General features: G+C 36.1%; 1 protein-coding gene across 34 annotated transcripts in view; it reads left to right on the plus strand.

Moving 5' to 3' along the window:
- The window catches only part of CLASP2 (cytoplasmic linker associated protein 2), a 145761-nt gene extending 119399 nt beyond the window's left edge, over positions 1-26362 (plus strand). For 18 of the 34 annotated variants that reach the window (XM_054515117.1, XM_054515121.1, XM_054515127.1 and 15 more), the window contains 13 exons: positions 479-642; positions 1351-1429; positions 1582-1632; positions 6173-6316; positions 10018-10161; positions 10504-10610; positions 11961-12114; positions 12844-13072; positions 17397-17590; positions 18384-18512; positions 20183-20389; positions 21512-21628; positions 22690-26362. In XM_054515117.1, the coding sequence (XP_054371092.1) occupies positions 479-642; positions 1351-1429; positions 1582-1632; positions 6173-6316; positions 10018-10161; positions 10504-10610; positions 11961-12114; positions 12844-13072; positions 17397-17590; positions 18384-18512; positions 20183-20389; positions 21512-21628; positions 22690-22776 (1806 nt within the window). In that variant the 3' untranslated portion in view covers positions 22777-26362. The remainder of the gene's footprint in view (positions 1-478; positions 643-1350; positions 1430-1581; positions 1633-6172; positions 6317-10017; positions 10162-10503; positions 10611-11960; positions 12115-12843; positions 13073-17396; positions 17591-18383; positions 18513-20182; positions 20390-21511; positions 21629-22689) is intronic. The other 16 variants (XM_036405153.2, XM_036405195.2, XM_054515139.1 and 13 more) reach the window with 1 other exon arrangement.
- The last annotated feature ends 469 nt before the right edge of the window (positions 26363-26831 follow it).

Below are 26831 nucleotides of genomic sequence, written 5' to 3' on the forward strand. Positions count from 1 at the left end.
TGCAGTATTTAATAATGCAGATATTTAAAATTAATATTTTGCCAAAGAATTCTAGCAGCTTTTTTGGTTTTAAAAAGAAAGTGGTTTTGTAGTCTTTGAGTCATATGACAAATCAACTTAGTGATAGATCTTGAGAGGGTAAAAAATAAAGTTTTACTGGAAAAATTGAGGTTGCGCCAGCCATCACAGTAAGCATTCCTTTTCTTGACGAAACTGCATGGAATACCTAACTGTCAAACTTCTACAGAAGTCGGCTAACATTTCCAAAGTACTCTTATATCAAAATCTAATGAAAAAGCAAGGCAGATTTCTTTCTTTTCCTTCCTTTTTTGCTTTTTTTCCCGCTTGGCTGCAAAACACTGCCTTTCTCTGCCTCTGATTCCCTTACTGCTTTCTTCGTTTGTAAGTTCAGCATACGTCAGTGTCGCTTCCTCTTTTGCCCCATCCTACCCTCTTTCCATCTTCTTCTGCCTTGTAGGTGTTCAGTATGTTTTTGGAGACCCTGGTCGACTTCATCCAGGTCCATAAAGAAGATCTGCAGGACTGGCTGTTTGTACTGCTGACACAGCTGTTGAAAAAAATGGGTGCTGATTTGCTTGGGTCTGTACAAGCAAAAGTTCAGAAGGCACTTGATGTCACAAGGTAATGAGCTCTTTAAAAAGTAATAGTAACATATTTGTTAGCTATTTTCAAGGGTTTTGCTGCCTTTTTTTTTGTGTGTGTGTGTGCTGTTTGATTTCTGGAAAAATGCACAGCTCATAGCAGATCTTGAAACTTGAGTAAACCTTATTGCTTCAGCAATAGTTTTGGTTTCGTGAAATGACTCCTAATTGAAAGGGTTTGAGTCCTCAGTGCTGAACAATTAATATGATACCACTTACCTGATTCCAAAATGTGCATTTGAACTGTGTATGTTTGTTGTTTCACCTTGTGTTCAGTGATGTAGAAATTGTGTTTGCACTTCTTTATTTTGCTTGTTTCACTGGAATATTCATCTCTGCATCAGCATTAACTTTTAAGGAGTTACGGTAATAATGGATTTGCTTTCTGTCTTCCCTTCCTTCTCACCAGACTTCACTAATAGCCTGATTTAGAATCAGAATTCTAGCATATCATTATTATATCATTCCTCATTACTTGGATTACCTGTTCTAGCTATAGTTACTTCATAGCAGGAATTCCTTAAGTGTTATCCTGAACATGCTAGGTAAATGTTTCTGAAAGGTCAGATACAGTGGCAGCTGGTAGCAGTTTCAGCTCCACTGAGAAGGGTGAGGGCTTATTTGGTGCATCTCAACAGTTCTTAAAAGAAAATTTAATGTAACTTAACATTATTTTGTTTGTTTACAGGGAATCTTTTCCAAATGACCTCCAGTTCAGTATTTTAATGAGATTTACTGTTGACCAGACCCAGACACCTAGTCTGAAGGTAAGACTTTCTAAGCTTGCTTTGCAGACAGAAATTATCATTAATAGAAATTTGCTTAATTTTTTAATTTGGATTATTATTTTTGTTTTGTGTAAAAACAAAGAAAAAGAAAAGGTTTTCAATTAGTGGATTTTGTTTTTATAAACTTTCAGACAGTCAAGCCAGCACTGCAGGACCAGCTTCGCTCTTTTTGGAGCTCAAAGGTTTTTGTCTGAATTACTGTCTTTATTCTTAACCCTATGTGAAACTCTTACAGTGTTACCAATAATTTGTATTTGAATGCATTGTATGCTGCTACTAACCTTTGCGAGAAACTTGAAGCATGCAGATGCTCAGTTTTAAACATGACACTAGTATGAAAATGTTTGCTGCAAGAGAGATCTAATAAAAACACAGTACAGTAAAAATGAGCAACAAAAATGTGGCTGCCTAACATCAAGCTGGTTATGCAAACTCACTCTATCAAGTCTTTCCTAATTTTATGTTTGTGATTTCCCATACTTTTTTCCCTAGTTCATACATATATTTTCCTGTGCTCAGCCTGATAGGCCTTGAATTATTTTATATTATTCTAATATTAATGTGAACTTGAGTTACTATATTAAAAATCAGCTACTTCTGTGGTACACTGCTCTGAAAGCAGTGTGTAGCTTTATAATTACACACATTTTTACCTAAGAATCTGTAGTCTGTAGACCTTCCAGCATATCTGAAAAGTAAAAATGTATTCTGTAGTACATTTGCAGTTCCAAAGAGTGTTGATTTTAGAACAAATGCATCAAATTCTAAGAAGACTTATAAGTGATGAGAATGGGGAAATAACAAGCATATGATAACTGGCATCTTCTGCTCTATCCTGCACGAAATTTTTACTCCGTTTGATACTGCACAAGAATATGACTTTTCCAGACTTATGTTGAACCTGAAGTCACATGAATATGCCTTTTTTGTCTACAATACAGTAAAACTTATATTTTTAAGCTTTTGAGGACAGTTGATACGTTGACCACTGTTGCTTCGTAGAGCTGTGTTAAAAAGGGACTGCTGTCATTTATTGAAGACAGCAAATGAGGTAGTAAAAATCAGTTTGTTGTTTAAATGAATCCTTGGAACAAATTGAGATTGGTTTTATTTTGCTTGGTTTTCCTCTCCAGGAAGGTGAATTTGATGGTTGAGATAATCCTTTTTCCATACAGTAGTGTGTAGCTGTTAAAGGTGTATCAAGCACATTTCAAAGCTGAGAGCGTAGATTTGGAACAAGACATGGACTCCTACTAGCCTAATTTGGGACTGAGTTCAAGATTATTCCCTAAGTGGTCCAGAAGGAATTCAGAAATACAAAGCACTTGATGGGAAGACATTCTGAAAATAATTTTGAGAGGGAATTCTGAAATCAAGATGCTGGTAAAAGTTATCTCTATAGAAGAACCTATAGTTCTATACTATACTATAGTATAGTTTGAAGCAAAATCAAGAGTATTTAGAATGAATTTTTGGGACAGTAAATTATGTAACTGTTTAAGAAAAGGTAAGCTTTCTTTTTCCAGAAGAAAGTGGAATCTGCCCCTTACTTCCTTTTTATATGGTAACTACAGCTTCAAGATTCAGACAGTAAAGTTATTTATTACCCACAGATCAGAAGTATCTATTTAATATCCACATTATTGAGTATTTTGCCTAAATCCCATCTTCAGTGCATCCAGATAGCATAATTGATATAACCAATTGAATAATAGGTGTGGTCAAAGCCCACTGAATAATTGATAATCTTAGAGGACTACTCCAATTCTTGAAGTCTTGAGCTTTTGTTCTTTGATAAATGATTATCTCATTGCTTTTCTTGTAGGAATATTGAGAAACAGCATTCACTGTGACAGTAAAAAGTCATAGAAGGGATTTTCAGCATCCCCAAAGATGGTCAGATAGGAGGAGGGGATGGTAGATCAGAAGTTTGAGCCATGTAACAATTCCCTTCTACAAATAACTTTTTCGTCTTTTTCACATGATAGTAATAAATCATCATCCTTTGGAGTAAATTGTCATTGTCATTCTTACACTTAAAAAGACAGCTAAGTCTCAGGCAGTAAAACTTGAGCTTTTAGAGGGGCCACAGAGATGGATTTGGATAGCTGGGCAGTAAGGCCAACTATAGAGGAGATAGAATTCTACTGCCTAATCCATGAGGGATGCAGTTTAGAGTGTTGTGCTGTATCTGTCATGCTTCTGCAGTCACTTTATGTTTAGGTGTGGTGAATTACCGAGACACAGTTTAGAGGTGCCAGATGTATGTGTCTGGTTTGGTCAAATGTTTGGATGGGCGTAGGAGTCAAATGTTCTAGGTGGGATGGAATCTATTTAGCTTATTTTTGCAGGTGCAAAACATACAGTTTCCAAAGGATGGATACTGGATACTGTCCTGAAACACACTTCCAATCATCACTTCATTTTTCTTGTGTTTCATATCAACTCAGCCTCAGTGAGGAGTTGATTTAAGCATTGTGACCAGAGTTCAAGTTTCTGAATCCTTCTTTATTTTGAAAATGCTGATTTGTTGACAGAGCTTTTTGCCACAGTTGATCAGAAGATTTTTTTTTTAGTCTAAGTCAGCATTAAAATTTCTAGATTAAAAAAACTCTGAATAACACAGATTCGCAACAATTTATTTGTAGCGTATATTTTAGTGATGTGGTTATATAAGGGCACAGGCAATCACTCCTAAGTATTCAGTAAGTTAGAGAGAGGCGCCTGGGAAAGTGACAGTATTGGGCAACTTCATAGAGAGTGGTTTCAGCTTAACAGCAAATATTCATTATAAGAATTCTGGAGATGCTTTCATTGCAGTCCAAAAATTTTTCTCTCAGAAAGATGAAATGGATTGTTGAGGAGTGAAATAGATGGTTGAAGATGTTAGCCTTTTTATTTCTAAATTTCAGCTCTGTCCGTAGTTACTGGAAATATTGGCAAAGATACTTCCAAACTAGATTTGCTGCTCTTATGGAGTTTCACTTCAGTGTGGAGTTTTTAATCTGTAATAATACTGACCACAGAAAGGTGTAGCCCTTCCAGAATTTCTTACCTCAAAAACTGCTTTTTTGTTAAGTAAAAAATGCTTTTTTTTGAAATAGCTGTCAGGTTTAGCTTTGGGAATCTGTGAAAAGCTCTGTTAGTAAGAACTCCCTCTATTCATTTTCTGCTCGGTGCTGTTCTGTCCGAGAGCCTCCATTTTTGCTGAAGTCTGTGCAAGTTCCTCAGGAAGCAGTTCTTCAAACACTAAATAATCCTGCTCTCTCACATAAAGTACTTCAGAGTCTCTTCATTGGGAGAAATACCTCTGGGTGTTCTAAGTGTTGCAGTCCTTAACAGCAACCTTTAAGTCTTACATTAGATTTATTTAAATCCTCAACAGTCAAATGTAGTGTCACAATGGTTTCCCTATGTAATCTAGAAATGTCAACTATTGCTTTGAATTTGGAAAGCCATGTGGCCTAAGGTTTTTTGCTGCAGAGATGTTCATGGCTTGTTTTTTTCCTTGGAAAATAGCTAGCAAATAGTGTGCATTTGTAGATATTGATCTGCATAAGATGAAGGCCTTCAGCTGCTGCTTGGTATGACTTCAGAGAAGTTGAGCTTCAACAGCTGCTTTGGAAATGAAGTATTCATTATTAATCCGCACTCTGTGTGCCAGTGTATCTTGAGTTTTTAATCACTTGCAAGTTTCATGACCAAGAGAAATTTCTAAATAGCTTTGCACAGAACAGTTTTACTACAAACCATGAACAACCAGAAATACACCCAGAACTCTTTTTCTCTCTGGTTATGATGGACATAGGTCTCTCCCTCCTGGTAGGTATTTTTGGTTCACTATAATTACTAGTGGAAATAAAAGCAGCTAAACCTGATAGATGGTCTAAATAAATGTCCACAACTTTCATTGATAGATTGGGTGACAAATTTCTGAGGTAGTCGGAGCTGAGGAAGTAAATATTTTAGACATGCACAGGTGTATTAGACTTTTGCCCAAAAACTGAGCAGTGGTGCACAGAGAAAGCAGAGAGGGGCTGCAGTCTGGGATGTACAAAACAGGGGTTCTGCATAAGGAGTAAAACAAGTTCGTGGAGTAAGAGAATGATCAGATAAATGAGGGAGCTCAGGAGGTTTTTCTGTCCTCCTGGTAAATCCATGTCTCTATTATCTGAATATATTCAAATAAAGTGTGCATGTGACCAGACTTAAGTCTTTCCTAGAAATGCTATTCCATACATCTTTTAGTATTTAGTGGGAAGATTTCTGTGGTTTATTTCCAGAGACCATGACTGCTCAGTCTGATGTTTTATGAAAAAAGCACTGAGTGCTAACTACCTGGTAGGAGCTACTAGGAAGTGATCATTGGTTCATCAGATGATGTTCACTTGAAAAACTTTCTTAATAATTCTGAATTAATCTTTTCTTCATTTCTTTTTTTTAAATATAAGCTTCTGCATATGCAATGATTTATATCTTTTAGTTGCTATCAGTGAAATGTAAGCTTTCTATCAGTATTTGAATGTCTGTGGAATAACTTTCTTCTTCAAATGTTAAATCAATTTGTAGATTGTTTTATTGCAAAAAAATATATTAATGCTGAAAATGTGTAGTTTAATTGGAAAAAAAAATCTTTATTTTAGGGAATGAACACTCTGTGAGCTCAGTTGTTCTTGCAGCCCACCATTGCTATTGTCAACCTGACTCTGTTTCTCTTTGCAGGTCAAAGTTGCAATCCTAAAATACATAGAAACTCTTGCGCAACAGATGGACCCAGGAGATTTTGTAAATTCGAGTGAAACTAGGTTAGCAGTGTCTCGAATCATCACCTGGACCACAGAACCTAAAAGCTCAGATGTTAGGAAGGTATGTTTGTTAATGTGTCCTTAGAATTGCAAAGCATTCCTGGTAATTAAGAATATTTAAGTAAAGATTTTAAATTAACATCTTGAAACTCTCCATTACAGTTGTGTTTTTATATATGTTAGTATGTTGAGATTCTGTTTCATAATTTATCATTCTTCATTGCAACTGTCTAGTACTAAAATCTCTTTAGTGGGCATTTTTGGTACAGTTTTAATATTATGTCAGAGACCACCCCCTGTGATACTGAAGAGCACATATGTAACAAGAGTGAGAGGTAAATTTGGTAGCAAACTCAGTCTAATCTCTGTTGGATTTTCTAGAGTCCCTTTTTTTAACAACAGGTAGGTAGATAGCCATTGAACCTTGGACAAAGCAAGTGCTTTGATAAGGTTATAGGCTTATTGTCATAGACTTATTCTTGTAATGCTGCACTTCGAGTGCCAACCTCCCTTTTCCACATCATGATGTGAAGTGAAAATTAACATCTATGAGCTACATAGATACAGGAGGGATAAATAACCATAAGAAATGTACTAGTGCTGTCTTTGGAAAGGGTTTCTAAACAGCACTTCAATTTGTAGAAAGCAAAAAAATTTTATAATTTTATTTGCGGTTTGATGGAATAGTTTTGTTATTCTGATGATTACAGGTCATGCTGTGTAGCTGCCATTTCTAGCATGTAAACACTCCAAAAATGTTGTACCTTTTATTGTTCCTCTGTGCAAGTGTTTATGACAAGGAGAGCTAACTCTTCTCTCTCTTTTTCTGTCTATTTCTGCAGTTTGAAAAGCAGCAACAATTAATTTGTTGAGATTTGTTTTGCTACTTTCAATTAAGTTTGAGTTTTGGCAGCTTCATCATTTCTGGAAAGAGTAACTTCCTTGTTTAGGATGGATGTAGGAAAGAATAGTAGGGGCTATCTTAAAAATTGTAATGTGAAGGAAACAAAAATAAAAATAACTTACAAGACTTCTTGGTATCTAGAATGTTTGTAATACATAATAAAAAAAAACCAGAGAGTTTTTGTATTGAAGGTAATGTTTTAGTCATCCACTTCTTGTATACTTCATGAGTTTGAGAAAACAGTAATAGATTACATCAAATGGATTTTCCTTGCCTGAGTATCATGTTCTAGTAACATATAAAAGATCATAGAACAGGAGGAGAATTGAAGCAGCACTATCTTCTAAATCTGTGAAGTTTTAGTATTGAGACACGGGGCAAGCTGTCTTATCTGATGGTTCATAACCCTAATAAGCATTTTTATGTCAATAAGTAACTGAATCAATGCAAAGAATTACCAGTGAGTTTATTCATCTGGAACACCTTAATTATGTAAGTTTTCAGAATTTATTTTTCTTTCCATAACACAGCTCTTTGAGGCAACTAACTGTAAAAATCCTTTAACAATTGAAAATAAAATTTTGCCAATAAGAAGTCAAAAGAGTTATTCTGATAGTATAAAAAGTTTAATTCTCTTAACAGTCTTCTCATCCTGCTATCACAGCCTTCTTAATTTTATTGGGTGTAATAAGCTTTATAGAACTTGGTGTAATTTCTTTAAATTAAAAGCTTTTTCTAAGTAATTTCTGTGTAATTCATGGGTTTGGTTTTTTTTCCTTAGCAAAAACAGTTCTAGTGCTAAGTATTATGAAAAATCCAAGTTTATTAGTCTCACATTGGGCACTCTTAGTGTAGTTCAGTGACATGGGACTTCTTTCTGGAAAGTAAAATTCTGTTTCAAAACTTAGATTTTTTTCTAAGATTAGAATGCTTCTGCAAGAAGTTTGAATCTGTTCTTAGAAAATTTCTAAGAAGAAAGCAAAACCAAAGAAGTATTTCTAATCTTTATTTCACTCTTTTAAAGATTATCTCTACATGAGTGAATTTAAATCTCAGCAGAGACCTTATGCTGGGGAGAACAAAAACCTCTAAATACTCTAAAATGCAGGATTTCTTGGGTAAGGAAGAAAGAGAGAAAATAGATAATTGCATTGAAAACCTTCTGCAAGTCAGTATCAGTTTTGATACTATAGACAGAGCTTCATTTTGGGCAGATTTGATGGTATCAGTTTCTGTCCTGATACAATCAATCCTGGACTGGCTATTGTGTTCTCTTAATAGCAGCTTAAATTGACACAGTATTAAGGAGTGGAGATTGGCTAACCAGACAGAAAAAAGAAAGTGGTGATTTCCAAACCTCTGCTCAGCTGCTAAATTTGTCTTGGTTTTGCTTTGTATCAGTTTTGATTAAAAGACTGACCATTAGAAATGACAAGGATGAGAGAAACATCAGACAGATTGCAGAGGACATTCAGGGTGATCATTTGAAGGGAAGGCTATCAAAGGGACAAGGAAAAAAATGTTAAAGAAAACAACCAGTCACGAGTATGCAAAGACAATTTGTGGCAATCTGACATGCTAGGATTTTTGTTGTTTAACTTAATACTGAGATGTGTGCAGGTATGTGTGCTCATACCTTGGCTCTACACTTTTAATTAAAAAATGCTACAGTTCATTGCTCTGGAAGCAAAGGGAGGGAAATAAATGTCTAAAAGAATTTTCTAAAGTACTTACTTGGAGTGTATTGGTGGTTAAGCAAGCTGCCTATCATTCTGGTTAGCATGAGGCACTGGTTCTCTCCAGTGCATGGCAGATCTTGAGGGTGAGCTGTATAAACTGCACATAGTCGGTTAATCTTACAACCACAGTCTTCTGCTACAAAGTCATTCTGGAGAACTTCATCCAGCTCTCATTTGCACTTGTTAGTTTAGTGACTATGTTGACAGGTTTGTTATACTATCCAGTGAATCTTCATCAAACTGTACAAACATTACTTAATTCTTTCAATCAAGAGTTCCTGTACGAGAGGGAATCCAACTATTGTGTCATTTACTGTGTTGCTTTGTCAGTAGAGAGCGCTGATTTTTTTATTCAGGTAAAAAAAAACCAGCATGTGTAAAACATGCTGTAGGCTGAATGTGATAGTAAACATGAACTGATTAAATTGAGAGTATGGGAGGTGACATCCAGTACAAACTACTCCACAGATTTCATCTTCAGAATATGTAGTCAGCTAAATTCCATTGCCCATTATGTTTGCCTACCTTTTAGAAAGGTTAAAGGAAGCAGGCAAGGTTAACTAACTAGCTTGGCTGTAGGGTAAGTTATGAGGAGTATCAAGTGCTGTGATCACTACTGTCTCATTCCACATTAGGGTATCTTGTTTGGTTGGGTTTATTTTAATTTCTACAGTGCTAACTGTTCCTTTTTAGGCAAGTGTGTTACCATCTGTAATTTTTTACCACTTGCAGAACTCAGTAGAAAGGATCACATGCTTGCTCCTGCCTGGAGTGTTTCATGTCTCTAAATTTATTCAGCTTCCCAAACTCTGAAAGCCATTTTGCAAATTCCTTCAGTATTTTTTTTTAGTAAGGATCTGGGGCTAGGGGGCTTGAAAAGCACATTTCTGAAAGACTGCTTGTTACAGTGGTAGTTGTGTGCCTGAATTTAACAAAATCAGAACTTCCAGCTTGCCAGCAAATATGAATTTCTTTTGTTCACATCTGTTAACATCTTTATTCAAGCTTGATCAAGACTTAAGTCACATTTTGTGATTACCACTCATTATGGCATCTTTTGCTGATAAAATTACTTTGAAACTCTAATTAATGTCTTCAGTTTGTGTTTTCTTCTTGTAGGCTGCACAGTCAGTGCTGATTTCCCTTTTTGAACTCAACACTCCAGAGTTTACAATGCTGTTGGGTGCTTTACCAAAAACATTTCAGGATGGAGCCACAAAGCTTCTCCATAATCATCTCCGGAATACAGGCAACAGTGGTCAGGTATCCACTTCTGCTACTCTTCTTTCTGAAGTTACTATGTAAAAGTCTACTTAGTAGCTCTCTATGGAATGTCTTTTCCTTTTCCTCTGCAGTTACAGTTTCTTAGTCCATGTCACTTCCAAGTGTCTTCATAGGTTTGGTTGTGCTTTTTAAGAGTAGTTTATCTTGTGCTTTCTGATTTCAAAGTTACACATGATTGTAGTTACTAGTAATGGGTTAGACAATCCAGGAATTTAGTTGAAGCTCTTTAAATGTTTCTGGGCACCAGAAAAATAAATATAGTAAATTCAAAGGGAAGCTTTTAGTCCTACTAAGTATCTTTTCTCACCTCTTCTCCTCCAGGGATCGATGGGAAGTCCTTTAACAAGACCTACTCCACGCTCCCCAGCAAGTTGGTCAAGTCCTCTCACTTCCCCAACCAATACATCACAGAACACTTTGTCACCAAGGTAGTGTAGACTGGTGGTGTTAAAATTCCACATCTAAGGCTTATAACACATTGTCCACAATGTAACCCCAGCAATGAAAGCATTGGCAAAATTTTGCACAAAATGACAGATGCTCAGAAATAATCCCTTTTCCTCCATAGAATGAAACTGCTCAGCCTCCCAGAAGGGTCTGACATGCTGGCCTGAGGTGGGAAAGGGCTGTCCATCTTGGAATGCAAATGGATTAGCAAGAGAACGAACCAGTGGGCTTCTCTAACAAGTGTTAAAATAAGTCATGTCATGGTTTAACCCCAGTTAACAACTAAGCATCATACAGCCACTCAGTATCCCCATGGTGGGATATGGGGGACAGTCAGAATATAAAAGAGAAAAAACTGAGATAAAGACAATTAATTAGGTAAAGCAAAAACTGCATGTGCAAGCAACAGACAATGAATTTGCTACTTCTTATGGGGGGGGTCAGGTGTCTAGCTGTCCCAGGAGAGCAGGGCCCCATCACTTGTAGCAGTGACTTGAAAACTCAAGTGCCGTGACTCTGAACATCCCTCCCTTCCTCCTTCCCTCACTGATATATGCTTAGATGGTGACGCCATATGGTGTGGAACATCCCTTTGGTCCGTGGGGTCAGCTGTCCCAGCTGTGTCCCTTCCAGCTCCTTGTGTACCCCCGGGCTGCTCGCTGCCAGGGCTGTGTGAGGAGCAGAATAGGCCTTGGCTCTGTGTAAGGACTGCTCAGCTGGTACAGGAACAGCCCTATGGTAACAACCCCATTTCCAGCACAACTTCAAAGCATAGCCCTCCAGTCAGCTACTGTGAAGAAAGTTAAGTCTGTCCCAGCCAAAAGCAATACACTGGGTTATCAAACCAGATTTAATACTGGGGAGATGAAAGAGGTAATAGTTTAGAAGTGTTTTTTATAGTAATGATGTTGTCAGCAAAGTGGACTTGGTAATTTCGCTTTTACCAGTCAACTTGCTGTTGAGTTTTATCAGTGCTCCTTACTTTAGCACTTTTTTCAGAATAAGAGATGGTGTAAAAATTCCAGTTGTTTCACATTCAGCAGAGTAAAACAGAGCAAAATAAGTTTTTCTTCAGGCAGATGCTGTTGCCTAATGTAGCCTTTCTCTTATCTCCTTTCAGTACTTTCTGTGTCAGTGGTAGTACACTTACAAAGGCATACCATAATACAGTTTTGTATTGTGAAGAAACAATTTTCTTAATGTATTTCAAGAAAAGTAATAATTTTAGTACTATTTCCTGAGTCTCTGTAGTTGGCTGCTAATGTGATTTAAAAGTACAGATCACAAAATAAATCCATCTTACTTCCTATGTCCTTCTCCATGGCCCACAGTGCATTTGACTATGACACTGAAAACATGAATTCTGAAGATATTTACAGCTCTCTTCGTGGAGTCACTGAAGCCATTCAGAATTTCAGTTTTCGCAGTCAGGAAGATATGAATGAGCCTGTAAAACGAGATGCTAAAAAAGATGATGGTGATATGGTGAGTATTTAAACTCAGTCCAGGTTGGTATCAGCAAACTAAGCTAGTGTCTGATTGATTGCAGATAAGAAAGCATCTGTTTCAGGAGGTTTATATTCTTCTTAAATTTGGCATGTCTCCTGAATTACTTAAGAGCTTTAGAAAAATACGTTCCTAGTCTTGAGCTGCATTTTGAAAACGTAAATGTTGATTTTATATAGCAATGTCTGTGTGTTTAACATGTTAGCAGTTTAGAAATCAGTGATCGTGCCAAACAGCTGAAATTATTTTTTTGAGACGTTTGTATCCTAATATATGTTTTTCTGAATGTTTTATTTTATTTTGTATACAGCCTGTGGGCTATTAAGATGCACTATTTAGGACCCCTGTTTCTGTGGAACTTTGGCTGTAAGATTTGTTGAACTTGCCACATGTAAATATGCTTAAACACATTTTTAATCACTTTGCATCTGACTTGTAAGAGAAAATACAATTATTTTTGGTTTTTTTTTGGACAACATACACCCTTTCTTCTGGTTTTTTTTTTGGTTGGTTGGTTTTTGTTTTAGTCGGTTTTTTTAAGGAAAGCAGCGTTTAGGGAACTAAGACTCCTTACTTGAAGGCTAGTTTAAAAATTCTAAGCATTTTGAAATTTGTAAGTTTTTGCTACATAAATGAATTAATGATGTATTTAATGGAAAGGTGTAAGAGTGTGTTTCACGTGCTCATGAGACACTTGCTCTGGTGCAGATTTGCAGTGCTTCAGGAATGGTGGACATGCGAGCAGGAAGTGGTGTGAGCGATACGGGCCGGACAGCTCTGGATAACAAAACGTCATTACTCAACACCATGCCTCCCCACTCCTCACCACGCTCACGAGAGTACAACCCATACAATTATTCTGATGGGATCAGTGCATTCAATAAATCTGCTTTGAAGGAAGCCATGTTTGATGATGATGCAGAGCAGTTTCCTGATGGTAAGATTCAGGTTACATTCTGTGCTAGAAGAAAAATGATGAGATTTTCTATCTTGGAGTTCAGCTTCTGAAGTTATTGTTAGGAAGATATGTATCACTTCTTTGAGAGGTTTTTACAAATGCTGTATTTTTAATTAGTTTATTTGTTAGTCATCTCTTTGAGTTACATTGTTGGATTACCTGGTATCTGTAGAGACTAAGGGTAAAAATGAAGGAAATGCTGAACTATATTGTGTACTTCTGGAAGCACCTCTTTTATCAGTATTGCCAGTATAAATTTACCTATCAGATTGTTTTATGATTGAAATTTAAAGCAGGAGGGTGGAGAAAAGATTTACAGCAAGGAAGTAAAACTGGATCAAACTGGTTTGGGAATTAGGTGAAAGATTAAGTATTTTGTTAGTAATATATTTATATTTGAAACATGGCATTGGCATTTTCTGTTGACTAAACATTATTTTTAAATGAAACAAAACAAACCAGCTTTTTACCAGGAAGGTGTTTCATCTAGCCCATGTAAATATAGGAACATGGGTTGCTGTTTTGTAGGCTTCCAGAGCCTCTTTATGATATTTCTCCATTTATCTTTAGGTAATTTTTTCTATCTTTATGTTAAGAAGGTTCCAAAGTAGCACTACTCTCATTATTTTAACAAATAGTCAGTGGTTCTCATCCTCTGGTATTCACTGTTGTTCAGCTATAGATTAAGCTTTTAAGTAAACACTTTCTTAATAACAAGGGACAAAGTAATCATCTCCCTTCTACCTGTTTTGCTTTTGTCATTCTGCAAAAGATGTGTTACAGAAACAGTTAAAAAACAGTTATTTTTTGACATGGTGTTTTATCCACCTATTCTATAAATTGGCTTTAAGTTTGCATCAAATCAAAACCAAATCCAAGTATGGTGCATTTTTCTTTGTTTTTCTTACATATTATGGAGAAGCATATAGTGCAGCCAGATACTATCTTCTGAAAAAGATGGAGGGAAAATCACAGTTTCACAAATCATGTCATGTACATATTAATAATTAAATAGCTTTGCCATCCACATACAGAGTCAGGTTATGTTCGAGATTCTATATTAAGGGATCTTGTTTTACATGGGAGAAGCCTCCTACCTTCTGACAACTAATTTTTGGGTATTGCATTAAACCAGATGCAGTCTGTGCTGTGCCAGCACGATCCAGTTTTGTAATAACTCACGACTGGCTGGAGTGAAGCGTCCCCATCTAGTACAAGTTTGTCCTGGTTGGAAGAGCAGTGCAATGCATTATTTGGGTCTGCTTTTTCATGGGTCTTGATGAATACTTGCTTTCATTCCTCTGCTGTTCACCCATAGTATTTAGCTGTATCATGTACATTCTGTCATTTGTGTGTTACTTTTAGAATTTCACTGGGAATATTTGCAAAAAGTCTGCAAGAGAAAAGATGCACTTGGCAAAATAGCTTGTATGTACAACTCCTCTGTTGAGAGTTACACACTTTTCCCATAAACCTGAAGGGCTAATTAGTTATCCATTTTTGGAAACTCCACAGAATTGCTGCTTGTTCCTGACACAAAATTACATTAGTACTGGATTCTCAGCTATCCTGTCATGCATTACTGACAGAAAGATGTGGAAATAGAAGGCTAGATGGGAAAACCTTAGCTGCTTATACAGTCCTGTGAACAGCACTGGGGCAGGAATGTGTATTTTACAGATGGTTTGTCTGGCAGTTGAAAATTTTCTGTGGAGGAGATACCACAGTGTCTCTCACATGACTCACATTTGAGTGTTGTCCTTCTCTTATGTAAAAAGGCTTTCAGAGTAACAGCCTAAATCCTCCAACCATTTGCACTTTGTTTTTTTCCCCAAGGAAAATGCACTTTATCTGAAGCATAGGGAAACCTGGCTCTCCAAGTCACTTCCAGACTTTAAAGTAGTTCACAGTCTCTGTTGAAAAACAGTGTTCTTCTCCAAAGAAGCTTATTTATTTCAGCTTAGTTCCATGGATTGCACTTTGCAAACATCTTCCGTTTTACCTCCCACTTTGTACATGGACTTAAGATTTCTGCTTCTGTGTCTCACCTTACACTTGGCATCTTTTTTCTTCCAGACCATTGCTTTGATTTAAAATGGTAATTTTCAGTTCTTATCCTGTTCTTCAGAACGTTTGTGATTGCTCCTAAAGTGATGTCATCTACAGATTTTCTAAGTTGGCTCCACATTCCTTTGGTAGCACTAACAAATGCATCCAACAGAGCCAGGCTCTGCACACATCCAAGCAAGGACATCACTCATATCCTCCTGGATTAATAGAAAGCCATTTATAATCCAGTCACCTGACAAGTGATTCATCAAGTTTTGCACTTGCTTTGTTTGCTTTTTTTTGGCCATCATGTTTGCATAGCTTTTATATTAGGATGCTGTGAGTGGCAGTAGGAAAATCTTTCCTAAATTCAGGACATACCTACATGTTCCCTTTTAACCCCTACACTGTTTGTCCTGTCAAAAGGATATTATTTGATTGGTTTGAGAAGAGCTGTTCTTCATCAATTATTTATCTCTCTAATGCAAATTTTAATTCATTCGAATGAAGGAGTTGTATCTACTCCTCTTCATTTTTCCTTTCTGAAAAAGAAATTTTGAGAGTAGACTTTGAACATGACCTATGCTCCTCCATTCTTACCTGGAGAATGTTTGGAAACTAATTACTGGGTGCTAAGTCACACAAAGGAATGGAAAAGGCAAGCTGAAAAGGCACATCCCTCTTGGTTATCTTCAGGTTTTTCAGTTATGTAGTCCATAGATACTGAAGCTTCTTTCCTCCCCTTATTCCTGCATGGACATGGCTATTACCTTCCCCTCTCTTTAACCTTTCCATCCATCCATCTGAGATGACATTACAATGAAAATACTTTATTTAAACAGATACAAGTAGTTTTGCTAATGAAGTGTCAATATGCATTCCCCGAAAATGGATTTGCTATGCTATAATTCTTACAGTGTGTTAGAACAAGTATAAGAGTGCTGCCAGTAAAAGTAATGATGTTGCTTCTGTAAAAATGACTGTCCATTCTGCTCATCTGCTGTAAATAATAACTGACCTAATGCAATTTCAGTCTGCCCTTTAGTCAAACATTAATCATCCATTAATACAGAGGCAGCAGAAGTGTTTGTAGTTTGATTTCAGGTGCTGGTGCTCCTGTTTATTCATGCAAAACAGATGCAAATAGGAATGTGGGGTTTAAAACCAGCATGATTTTTACAGTAGCTGATGTGCGATATTAAGATATTTAATTCTGTAGTACTCACCATTTACTGTTTTATTTGTACAAGTGCTTTGTACAGCATTTGTAAGTTCAAGGGCTGTGGTTTCTCAGTGTATGATATAATTAATTTGTTATGGAGGATGTAGTTCATGTGTTAGTAGTTCATGCAGTTCATGTTCATGTAGTTCATGCAGTCATTTCAGGAAAGGTGCAATGAATTTGCATTGTATGCCAGAACTTCCAAATTTTTGCCTTAGGAAAAGGCATATTTCTGTTAATTTAACCAAATATTTCAGTGCAAAGATGGAAGCTATATGCTTCCCTTTCTTCAAGGCTAAATGGGTCTCAGATGGAATAAAGATACTCAAGTTGATGCTCAAGTTTTCATCAAGACCATATTTAAGTTTCTTGACGGTTTGTAGATCACTCTGTTTGCAGTCCAGTGTTTACAAATGCAGGCTGTATTAATAATGTATTTTTCCATTCTCATGGAATTGTCTCTAATAACAATTAAAATCCAGAGCCATCTCTTAGTGAATTGGTTTTGAGATCTATGGGACTAGTAGCCCTGGTTTGCCTTTATTTCAGCTCTTTTGTACCAAGAACTATTGCACTTTTTTTTCCCCATTTGTTGTAGCAACCTAGCTATTGTGGAATCATGGCTTACAAAAGTCTAAACAATTCTGTAATACTAACAGAGAAAATAATTTTTTTCATCTTGAATGGAAGGGTCATATGGGAAACATGGCCCTTCTTGTATAGATCAAATTTTAAAGGATGCAGAGTACTTAGTGGGTACTGCAAGCCTAAAAACTCCTGCAGTAGACTAGCCTGCAAGGGAGCTTTTGCTGTGTCATTGTAGGGATTTGGGAGTGATTGTTAGCTTGTTCAGCAATGTTGGCTGCACTGAAAATGTAGTAGCCAAACTGCAGTGCTTGCAGGCAAATGTGGGGGAAAAAACAAAAGCATGCTCGAAAACAAGCAAGTAATACTAGAATATATCCTTTAGTTCACAACAGACACTGTTATTATTATCTGCAGTAACTGTGTTTGTGCATTCCTTTTTGACAGAGCCTCCCATGGACCATTCTGATCTGGTTGCAGAGCTACTGAAAGAGTTATCAAACCACAATGAGAGAGTTGAAGAAAGAAAGGCTGCCCTGTATGAGCTCATGAAGTTAACTCAGGAAGAGTCTTTTGGTGTTTGGGATGAGCACTTCAAAACAATACTTCTGCTGCTGCTTGAAACACTTGGAGATAAAGAGGTAAATTCAGAAACATCCAGTTAAGAATGTTAACGAAGTACATGGCTTACTTTCAGTACCTTTGACATTTGTATGAGTTGTAGAAAGGGCACAAATTCCAGTTAGTGGTGGAAAAACAAAAAACTGTGAAAATAAAAAAATGCCATGAAGTCCAATTCCTCTGATGGTGAAAAGGGCATCAGCAATGCTTACTTTCTCCAGGATTCCTGTTTGTGGATTTAGATGTATTAGATTGAATGAAACATTTTTGCACTGAGATTCAAAGTTTATCTGTTTATAGCCCCTGAACGAATCTGGAATATCAAAACATCATGTGTGGCAAAGCATTTAAAAGTTTGCTTCTAAAATACAGTAATACTCATTGTGACGAGACTGAGTTCTTTCTATGTATTAGTTCTCTACAAAGGCCATGTTTCTGAATTACTCAGGATCAAAAAGACAATAGTACTTGCGTTTGTTTTTTAAAATAATTGTATACAGAAAAAGTAAAAAATGGATTTGCATGATGGTTTTATCAGCCCTCATGTTTGCAACTTCTGGGTAGCATAGATAAGTTAAAATAATTTAGTAATGTGTTTATTATATGTCACGTGCATTTTGTGCAAAAAAAGAGATTGAAGAGATTTCTTTCCTACTTTTATTTGCTAACACTAGATTGAGCCTGTATATGTGTGCAAAGCATAATCAGATATTTTTTCCATTATTAAAGACTTTTCCAGCAGCTGAACAAATGTGAAAAGCATATGTCTGTTTAAAGATGCATAACTCATTTATTTTAATATTGAATCTTTAGCATGCAATTAGAGCTTTGGCACTGAAAGTTCTAAGAGAAATTCTAAGAAACCAGCCAGCAAGGTTTAAGAATTATGCAGAGCTCACAATCATGAAGACCTTAGAAGCACATAAGGATCCTCATAAGGAGGTCAGTAATCAGTTATTTTATTTGTTTAAGGTTATATCATTATAAAATTATTAAAAAATGAAAGAGCTGTCCACAAAATGTGAAATAATCAGTTCTTACTGAGGAAGTAATTCTTTTTAATAATGATCATATTATTATATGTTTAATAACAACGATGTTATTAGTTAACATGGGTATGCAAGGAAAAAAACCCTGCAGTTCTAAAAGCTCTTGAATGGGTAATATCATCCCTAATAACATTTGCCTTGGGTGCCATCCCACAGGACTGTGTAACCAACAGTGTGTCACCATGGCTCTTCAAGGAATAACTGCAAGGTGCTTTTTCCTTGTTTGGCATCTTAAGAAGAATATAAGTGTCCTAGAGATGTAAAACAAGCTTTTGGATTGCAGTGAGATTTATGGTTGAGAGATGAGACTAAACAAGACAAGGAACTGTCACCCCTTTTCATTCTGCTCCATTTGAGAGCATGGCTTTGAATGGTCTTAAGGGAAAATGCAGAGGAATATGTCAGTGGGGGAGGTACTTGTGCTAGGAATAGTGAGGGGATTGAGAAGAAGGGTAAATGTAACCTTGCTCAGAGTTATTTGTGATGCCTGCATACACAATAAAGGACAGTGCATGTAAATATAGGAAACAGAGATACAATAACAAACCCAATATTCAACTTCTGACATCAGTGTTGTGGATGCTGTGGAAAGAATCTATGTTTATTATTAAATGAGTACATCTTCCCCATGCAAGGGCACTTTGTGGAATTTACTGTGGAGTTTCGAGCTTTAAAGTTGACTGCAATTCCTCCCATGCCATGACTTTATCACTCATTTGATACTCATTTCTCATTTCCCTTTGCTCTCTGGATTTGTTTCATATGCTGTATTTATTACAGTGTCATTTCCCCATTGTTCCTTCTCTGTTCCTGTGTTTTTTCCCCTCTCATCATTTTGTGTGTTAGGAGTGAGAGAATAAAGGATGGAGAGAAAATTTTGAAGATTTTTGTACATCACTGTGTACCACTCATTGTGTACAGTGATTCCCCTTGTTAGATGGCAGATGCCACCACAGCACCAATGTGCAGATCAGATGTTAATTTTCTCTGTGGTGCCCTTGTTGTGTTTTGAGCTTGTGTATCTGTTAAATCCTCCCTTATTATTCGTGTTCTGCATATTCTTCAGGGTTAAAGTACTCTATTGTCATAGTTTCTTTCTAAATCATAGGGGAAGAAAAACAGCTCGATTGGCTTCTACAATTAGCAATCTAGGCATGTCATTAAACACACCTTTGAAATTAATGTGAAAGCATGTTTTATCAGTGATCTCTGACCCAACAAGCAATAACAAATGACAACACAAGAAATTACAGGTTTACAAAGGTGGTGATACTTCAATATGTAGTTGGAGGGTATGCAGAATACAGAAATTTTAGATCCTATTAAACAAGCAGATTTGAAAAACTGATATGTGTATTGTCAAGGGCATAGCAGCCACAGAATATTGGGAAGAATTGTGGTTTTAGAAAATAATGTCCAAAGGCTGGACTCTCTACATATTTCTATAATACTGCAGAGGTCTTGATAGAAAATTTTTATGCTCAAGACCATTACTGCCAGAAAACAGACCAACGAGTAAGAGTCTTATATAAATCACTTTTCTGTGTATTTTTCTTTCAATAGGTGGTGAGATCTGCTGAAGAAGCTGCTTCCATGCTGGCCACTTCCATTAGCCCAGATCAGTGCATCAAAGTTCTCTGTCCAATTATCCAAACTGCAGATTACCCCATTAATCTGGCTGCAATCAAAATGCAGACAAAAGTTATAGAAAGAGTATCTAAAGAAACCCTTACTCAGCTTTTACCAGAGATTGTGCCAGGTCTAATACAGGTAAGGAAATAAGAAAGAAGCAGCAAAACAGACTAATAAAAAGAAACTATACATAAGAGTTGCAAAGACTTTTAAAAAATAGCACCACTTGGTTCTTATGAAGGATTTCACTTGTCTGATAGTTGATGGCTGCCTTGACCCAAAATACTTTCAATAGTGGGAACAATCTCTTGGATTAGCAGGGAGCTAAATTATAACCATGATTAGGACTCAGGAAATCTCAGTAGGGTATATTACCTGGTTATAGGTAAGCTTGGTAGATACTTCCAGTTCTAAGATAGTTCTTTGTTGTTTGTACGTTTTTCCAAGTTATATAATTTGATGTTTTATTTGTGTATAATTGTAGGGTTTCATCAGCTAGGGCTTTTGAGAGGCAAGAGGAAAGAAACAGTTTTATAAAGTTAAATAAAATTAGAAGAATATCCAAGTTTTCTCTTCCCTTGTTTTAAAAACTGAAATTTTTACGATCTTTTTATCATATCAAGAGCCAAAATACATTTATTTCCTTCATGGATCAAGACTCTTTAGAGTTGGCAGCTGTAGTCTGCAGATTTGTGTCTATAATGAGTGTGATCCAGCCATACAGCTGCAGGAAAATAGAGGCAGAGAAGGGACCTTCTGGGAAGGAAGTCTGAGTGAGACAGCCAGGCATGGAGTGATAAAAAATGGCAAAAAACCCCAAAAATCATAGAAGAATGAGATGGGGGTTAACAAAAGAGTCTTTAGCTGTTAAGAGCTGTTTCTTCATTCAGAGCCAGGAAGCTCTAAATTGTGAGTGGTCTTTTGCTTTAAGTAAACATCTGTATAATCTAGAAAGGTTCTCTTATATGCTTCTCTTACCTGTTGCATGGCAGCAGCTCTGTTTTCAGTGTAACTTATGAACAGGACTGTGTGGGTTTTAAATTCACCCTGGAAAATGATTATCAATGGTTATTAATATGCAGCCTGCTTTTTTACTGCATGCTCTGTATTTGTGTGTTTGGTTTTTTGTTGGAATGCTTCGTTGGGTTACACTGGCATTAATTTCCCATAGACTCCAATGTATTTCTTTTGGCAAATAGCTTTCTGGGGCTTTTAGTCATTAACTGAAAAGGTATTAAGGTTAATTTTATTGCTTTCTAGGGTTATGATAACTCAGAGAGCAGCGTTCGTAAGGCATGTGTTTTCTGCCTTGTAGCCATTCATGCAGTAATTGGTGATGAACTAAAACCACATCTCAGTCAACTCACTGGCAGTAAAGTAAGTAGAAGATATGGGTCAAAGAAATCTTGGCTCATAATTGCATCTATGAATTTGCATTTTGGTTGCCATTGCCAGAAAGTTTCAAAGAAGTGTATAGTTGAAAGAGACTATCAGTTGTATTAATACAGCTTTGCCGTAAAATATTCCAAACTGAGAGTCCACAGGTTTTTTATATGCAAGTGTGCAAACTTTTGCATAAAGAACATTACTAAACTGTGTTTCTTACTTCTTTTTAATGCAGTCAGTTTCTTGTATGCTGGTAGCAGTGATAATGGCTGTATTCAGCAGGCTTTCCCTATTGGTGTTTCTTGTCTCTGTTTTCATGCAAGTTCTGATTGAAAAACAAGGAACATAATATGTCCATGTTACATACAGCAGTTGCATTTATTCTTCCTCCTTGTTATTTTGCTTTCACCAGTCTTTTCAGTATCTCTAATTTGAAATAATAAGAACCAGTCTCTGGTCCTTTTTGTTTCAGGATACTTATGACTTCACTGACATCTTTTTCATGCAGTTTTTTGCATCTAAACAGCTGTATGTTAGTTGTGAATCTCTTTGTCCTTGGGAGTAAAAACAGGACAATTAATTTTGTGTGTCTGTGAATAAGACAGTTCAATCTTTAAAATAGTCTCTGGCAGTGATCATATTTAAAGTGACTCTAGACAATAGTGGAAGCTTTAGTACATACCAGCATTAGCATTTCTGACTAAAGGCTTAAACCTCAGCAGTAACTTAAAAGATAAAGGAACCCAAACCACTACCATATTTAGAAAAGCATTATAATTGGAGGAAGATACTCCATCTATCTTAATCTAGCTACTTGGTATCATATTCTTTACATCCTTAGAGAAGCTTGAGCAGTTTCCTTGTGTCAAAGTTTACTTGTGTTTGATGTTTTCATTGTCATGTGTGTTCCTTTTGAATAACTGTGTAAAGTACAATTTTGCTTTTAGGGAAAAGAAAAAGGATTAATGTCTTATTTTGTTGTACCATTCCTGTAGTCAGTCTGTACAGCTTGCAAATACTAAACAGAGTTAATTTCTGGCTTAAATTTGCAGATGAAATTATTGAACCTTTACATCAAACGTGCACAAACAGGCTCTGGAGCAGGGGATACAGCAGCAGATATGTCTGGACAAAGCTAATGAAGCTGGCAAGAGTTAACCAGGTCTCCTAAAGCAAGGGCAAGGCCCTCTTCAGTGAAAGGAAGATCCTTACATGCAACTTCTGGAACTTTTTTCTTGTTTTGTTTTTTTTCCCCCCCTTTCTTTTGTTATTTTTCTTTTGTTTAGGGTTTTGTTGTTTTGGTTTTTTTTTTTCCCATAACCAATGGCTGTCCTCAGCCTGCATGAGACTGTTGCAATAGAATTATTCCAACATCTAAGGAAAAACAGTATTAACATCAGTTGATCAAAGCAGAATAAAAATTTTAAATAATCTTATCTATCAGTTACCCTGTTCATAATCCTCTGTGTCTTCCCATTAACTTTTGCCAGTGTTACTGTATTAAAAAAAAAGATTTTTTTTAAAGCTAATTAAAAAGGTATGCTTTAAGCTTCAGAAGTTAAAATATAAATTCTGTTGCTTTTCTTCAGCTGCAGATAACATTACTTTTTTATTGCTATTTTGTTTGAGCATCATGTCCTTTGCTAGAAACAAGAAGTGATGTGAAACAAGGCTGAACTAGTCTGAACTGCAGTGAGACTCGTTCACTGTGTTGGTGGTTCATCATCTTATTTACAGCTTGTTTGGGATATTCTGGAGATTGAGAAATATGCCTATAAAAAGAAAGCTGGATCGATCCAGTTCTGTCACAGTGATATTGTTCATTGGTTGTATGTTTGTTGCATAAATAAGAATTTGGTGTGCGCAGCAGAGGACTGGTACAACCAGTACCTCTTAATGTGGGAGCCAGCCCTGCCAGGGCAGCACTGCACTGCCGAGCTGGTGGCAGTGTGGCAGCCTGCTGGTGAGCAGCAGAGTTCATGGTCACTTGATGGACGTGAACCATCCTTGTCACCTTTCGTTCTTCAAGCAGGATGCTTCAGAATGGAGTGCTCTGCCCAAGCATGCTCAGTATGTATTTAACTTTATCACTAGAATGTTTCCTCTCAACCTAATTGCTGGAACAAGTAGTCTTGTATTGTAACTCACATGGGATCTTATGACAACAGTGCAGAAAGCTATTTATTCCTTACCTTCCGAAAAGCACCAAGATTTTTCTGCATTGAATTTAAATGGGGGGAGGGGGGAATAGTCACAAATGCTATGGATCTCGCCACCTTTTAATTTAAAGAAAAATATATATTTTGGATGAGTAGGAAAAGCTGCACCAAATTATTTGCATGGTTTTCTTGAATAGCATCCTCAAGACCCATCTGGATTAAGGTGTGGAAATGTTTCAAGGGTTTGTTTTTCCATTTTTGAAAAAGAGTTAGTATATTGTGAATAATGGTTCTTTGTATTTATGAAGTTGATAATGGAAAGAGAACAAAGATAAGTAAATGTGTCCCTAAATGTTGTCTTTTCCTTTTTTTTCATTCTTTTTTTCCTTTTTTTCTTTTATATAAGCAGCAAGCTAATTAAGTGAGAAATGGGATGAAACAGTGCCCTTCCCAGGAATAGTGGAACTTTTTTTTCCTGGCATTATTTTCCCTTTGACTGTGATTTTGTCTAGTTGGAGGAAATGTATCCTGATAAGAGAGAAGATAGTGGTGCCAAGGATGATGATCTATGCTAGGCTAAAATTCTCTCTACCTCTTCAGGGTGACTAATTTTGACTGAGCTGCTGCATATAGCACCCAGTAGAAGAACTATCTAGAGAAAAATCTTTATTTTTTTTTCCAAATTATCACTTAATGTGTATTCAGAACTCTATTCTTCAACACTGCAGCCAAATATCATAAGAAACTACTTACATACTTTACCTGCTAGGAACCCTGAAAAACAAAACTGAGTAAAAAATTAAGTCAGATGCTTGTAGTTAACATGAAAGGTTGTTTCTACTTTAGTTTGAAGTGAATGCAATATAAAGAGCTAAGATGTGGTTATTAAAGAAGCAATGCCATTGCAGAGATTTATTTGGAGGAAAAGTTGTAGAAATATATGTAAAGACTTAATTCCAACACTGTCATAACTCGTTGCTAGCCCTTTTTAGCAGCTACATGAAGAAAATAGTATCTCCTCCTTCTTTCCTTTGTTACGTGTAACATCCTTGTTGTTTTCTACTGTTTAATTACATTGTGTATTTATAGTTCTATGCTTACCATTGTGCATATACTGGCAATAAAATGTACATAACATTACTTAAAAGATTAGCAATGTATACATTCTGGTTTTTCTGTTTTATTTGATCACATGCTATAAGAAAAATTATAAATGTGATTCATACAGCATTGGTTAAAAAAATTTATCGTCATGTTTTGTGCATCCAAATGATGTTTCTTTATATAGTTTTGTTACTAAATCTGACTTGGCATTTGAGAACATGCTGTGAATATAGAGATATTAGACAAATTTTTTAAAAAATCGAATAGAATCTTTATGAACACAGTTTCCTTCATGTAGGCAGATTTTTTTGCTTATTATTTCATTTATTTGTACATTATACATCATTTACATTTTATTTTTTTAATATTTAAAAATATTTTTCAGACTGCAGTCTTTTAGTTTTTGCATTTTATGATACAAAAAGTCACGTCAAAAAATTGCACGAATTCTAAGCTTAACAGCCCTGTATGTTGTTCCCGCATTTTGTATAGGTAATATTTATTTTAAGAGAACCATTGCAAGATGACTGTTACTCGTCATCTTTTTGAAGATGCTATTTCATACTGAAAATATAAGTTATTGAAACATACAGTATATATTCTGGATGAAACCTAGTTTTTTTACATGTAAACAAAAGATATGTTTTTTTATCCCCTATATGACTGAAAAAATTTGCTCCAGGTAGGGGGGAGGAAGATATTTACCTGAAGTTTGTTCATCAGTTTTGCTTTGAAGCCGTCTTTAAATGTTTTAAGTGAAGATATCCCATGTATTAAAAATCTCAATGCAATATATTTAAATTAATATTTTACTTATGATATGACTAGTTTTGTTTCCAGCAGATATGGGGTTGCTATCTTTGTTAACAGATAGAATCTATTTATATTACGTGAACCCATCAGAATGTAAGAATTTGGAAAGAAAATTATTTCCACAGCAGCCAGTTGATCAGATTCACTGCATTGCTTTTTGCCTTCATTTCCTATATTATAAGTAGATATTAGCTCAGTTAAATTCAAGCAATGATTAGTCATGCCTTATGTTCCTGCTGGAGGTGGTTTCTCTAATGGATTAGCATAAAGATCTAGGAAAAAATAGGACAGTTATAAGTTTCTGTTCTTTCAGACAGGGTTTCTATATGTTCCTTCTAATATCCTGTGAAGATAGGTCATTGCAGTCATTTGAATATTGAAATGTAATTCTTAAAGGTTGGGTTTGGGCTTTAAAAAAGAGGAAGGAGAAGAAAAGCTACATGCACAATCAGGATGGGAAATGAATATTGTGGATGTCTCAGACTTGGATGTCATCTGCTTTAAAGAATTTTGAGTAACACATTATGTTCAGACGAAGTCTTAGCAAGGAAGTTGGGATAATAAATGTAAATTGAAAGGAGAGCTGATCATGTAAATTTTCCTGAGTTGGCTTGCTTGTTTGTTTTTGAAGATAAAGGTTGGAACAGATTGAGTCGTGTTTATTATTTGCGGTCTGAGTCACAGAGCATAAAGAACAAACATCTGGATCCTGAAACACTTACATATTCTTAATGGTTTCTGTCCGTGTTTAAACATTTAAGTCACAAACATACCCATGAAAAAATTCTGTTGAGAATGCAGGCCTAAAGTGCTCCCAAGTTTGAATTTTCAGCAAAGGAATTCAAATGCTGAATGTGGCATTGTCCCTTTGGAAACAATCATAAAAGAAAATAATTTTGAGAAATAAATCTGTTGAATTACACTACAGTTACTCCCTATGGGAGGTGAGTGAGAATGGTACCACTGGCTGTGCTAACTTGCACTGTGTTAGGCTGGGACTTCACAGTCACAGAGAAACAATAAACATCAATGTGGTGGGGATGCATAAGCAGTTTGGAACTGGAGGATTATTTGGAGAACAATATCTGTTGTTTTCTCACAATTAAAACAGTAAACTG

Source organism: Molothrus ater, chromosome 1 (assembly GCF_012460135.2).
Source record: "Molothrus ater isolate BHLD 08-10-18 breed brown headed cowbird chromosome 1, BPBGC_Mater_1.1, whole genome shotgun sequence".
NCBI lineage: Eukaryota > Metazoa > Chordata > Aves > Passeriformes > Icteridae > Molothrus > Molothrus ater.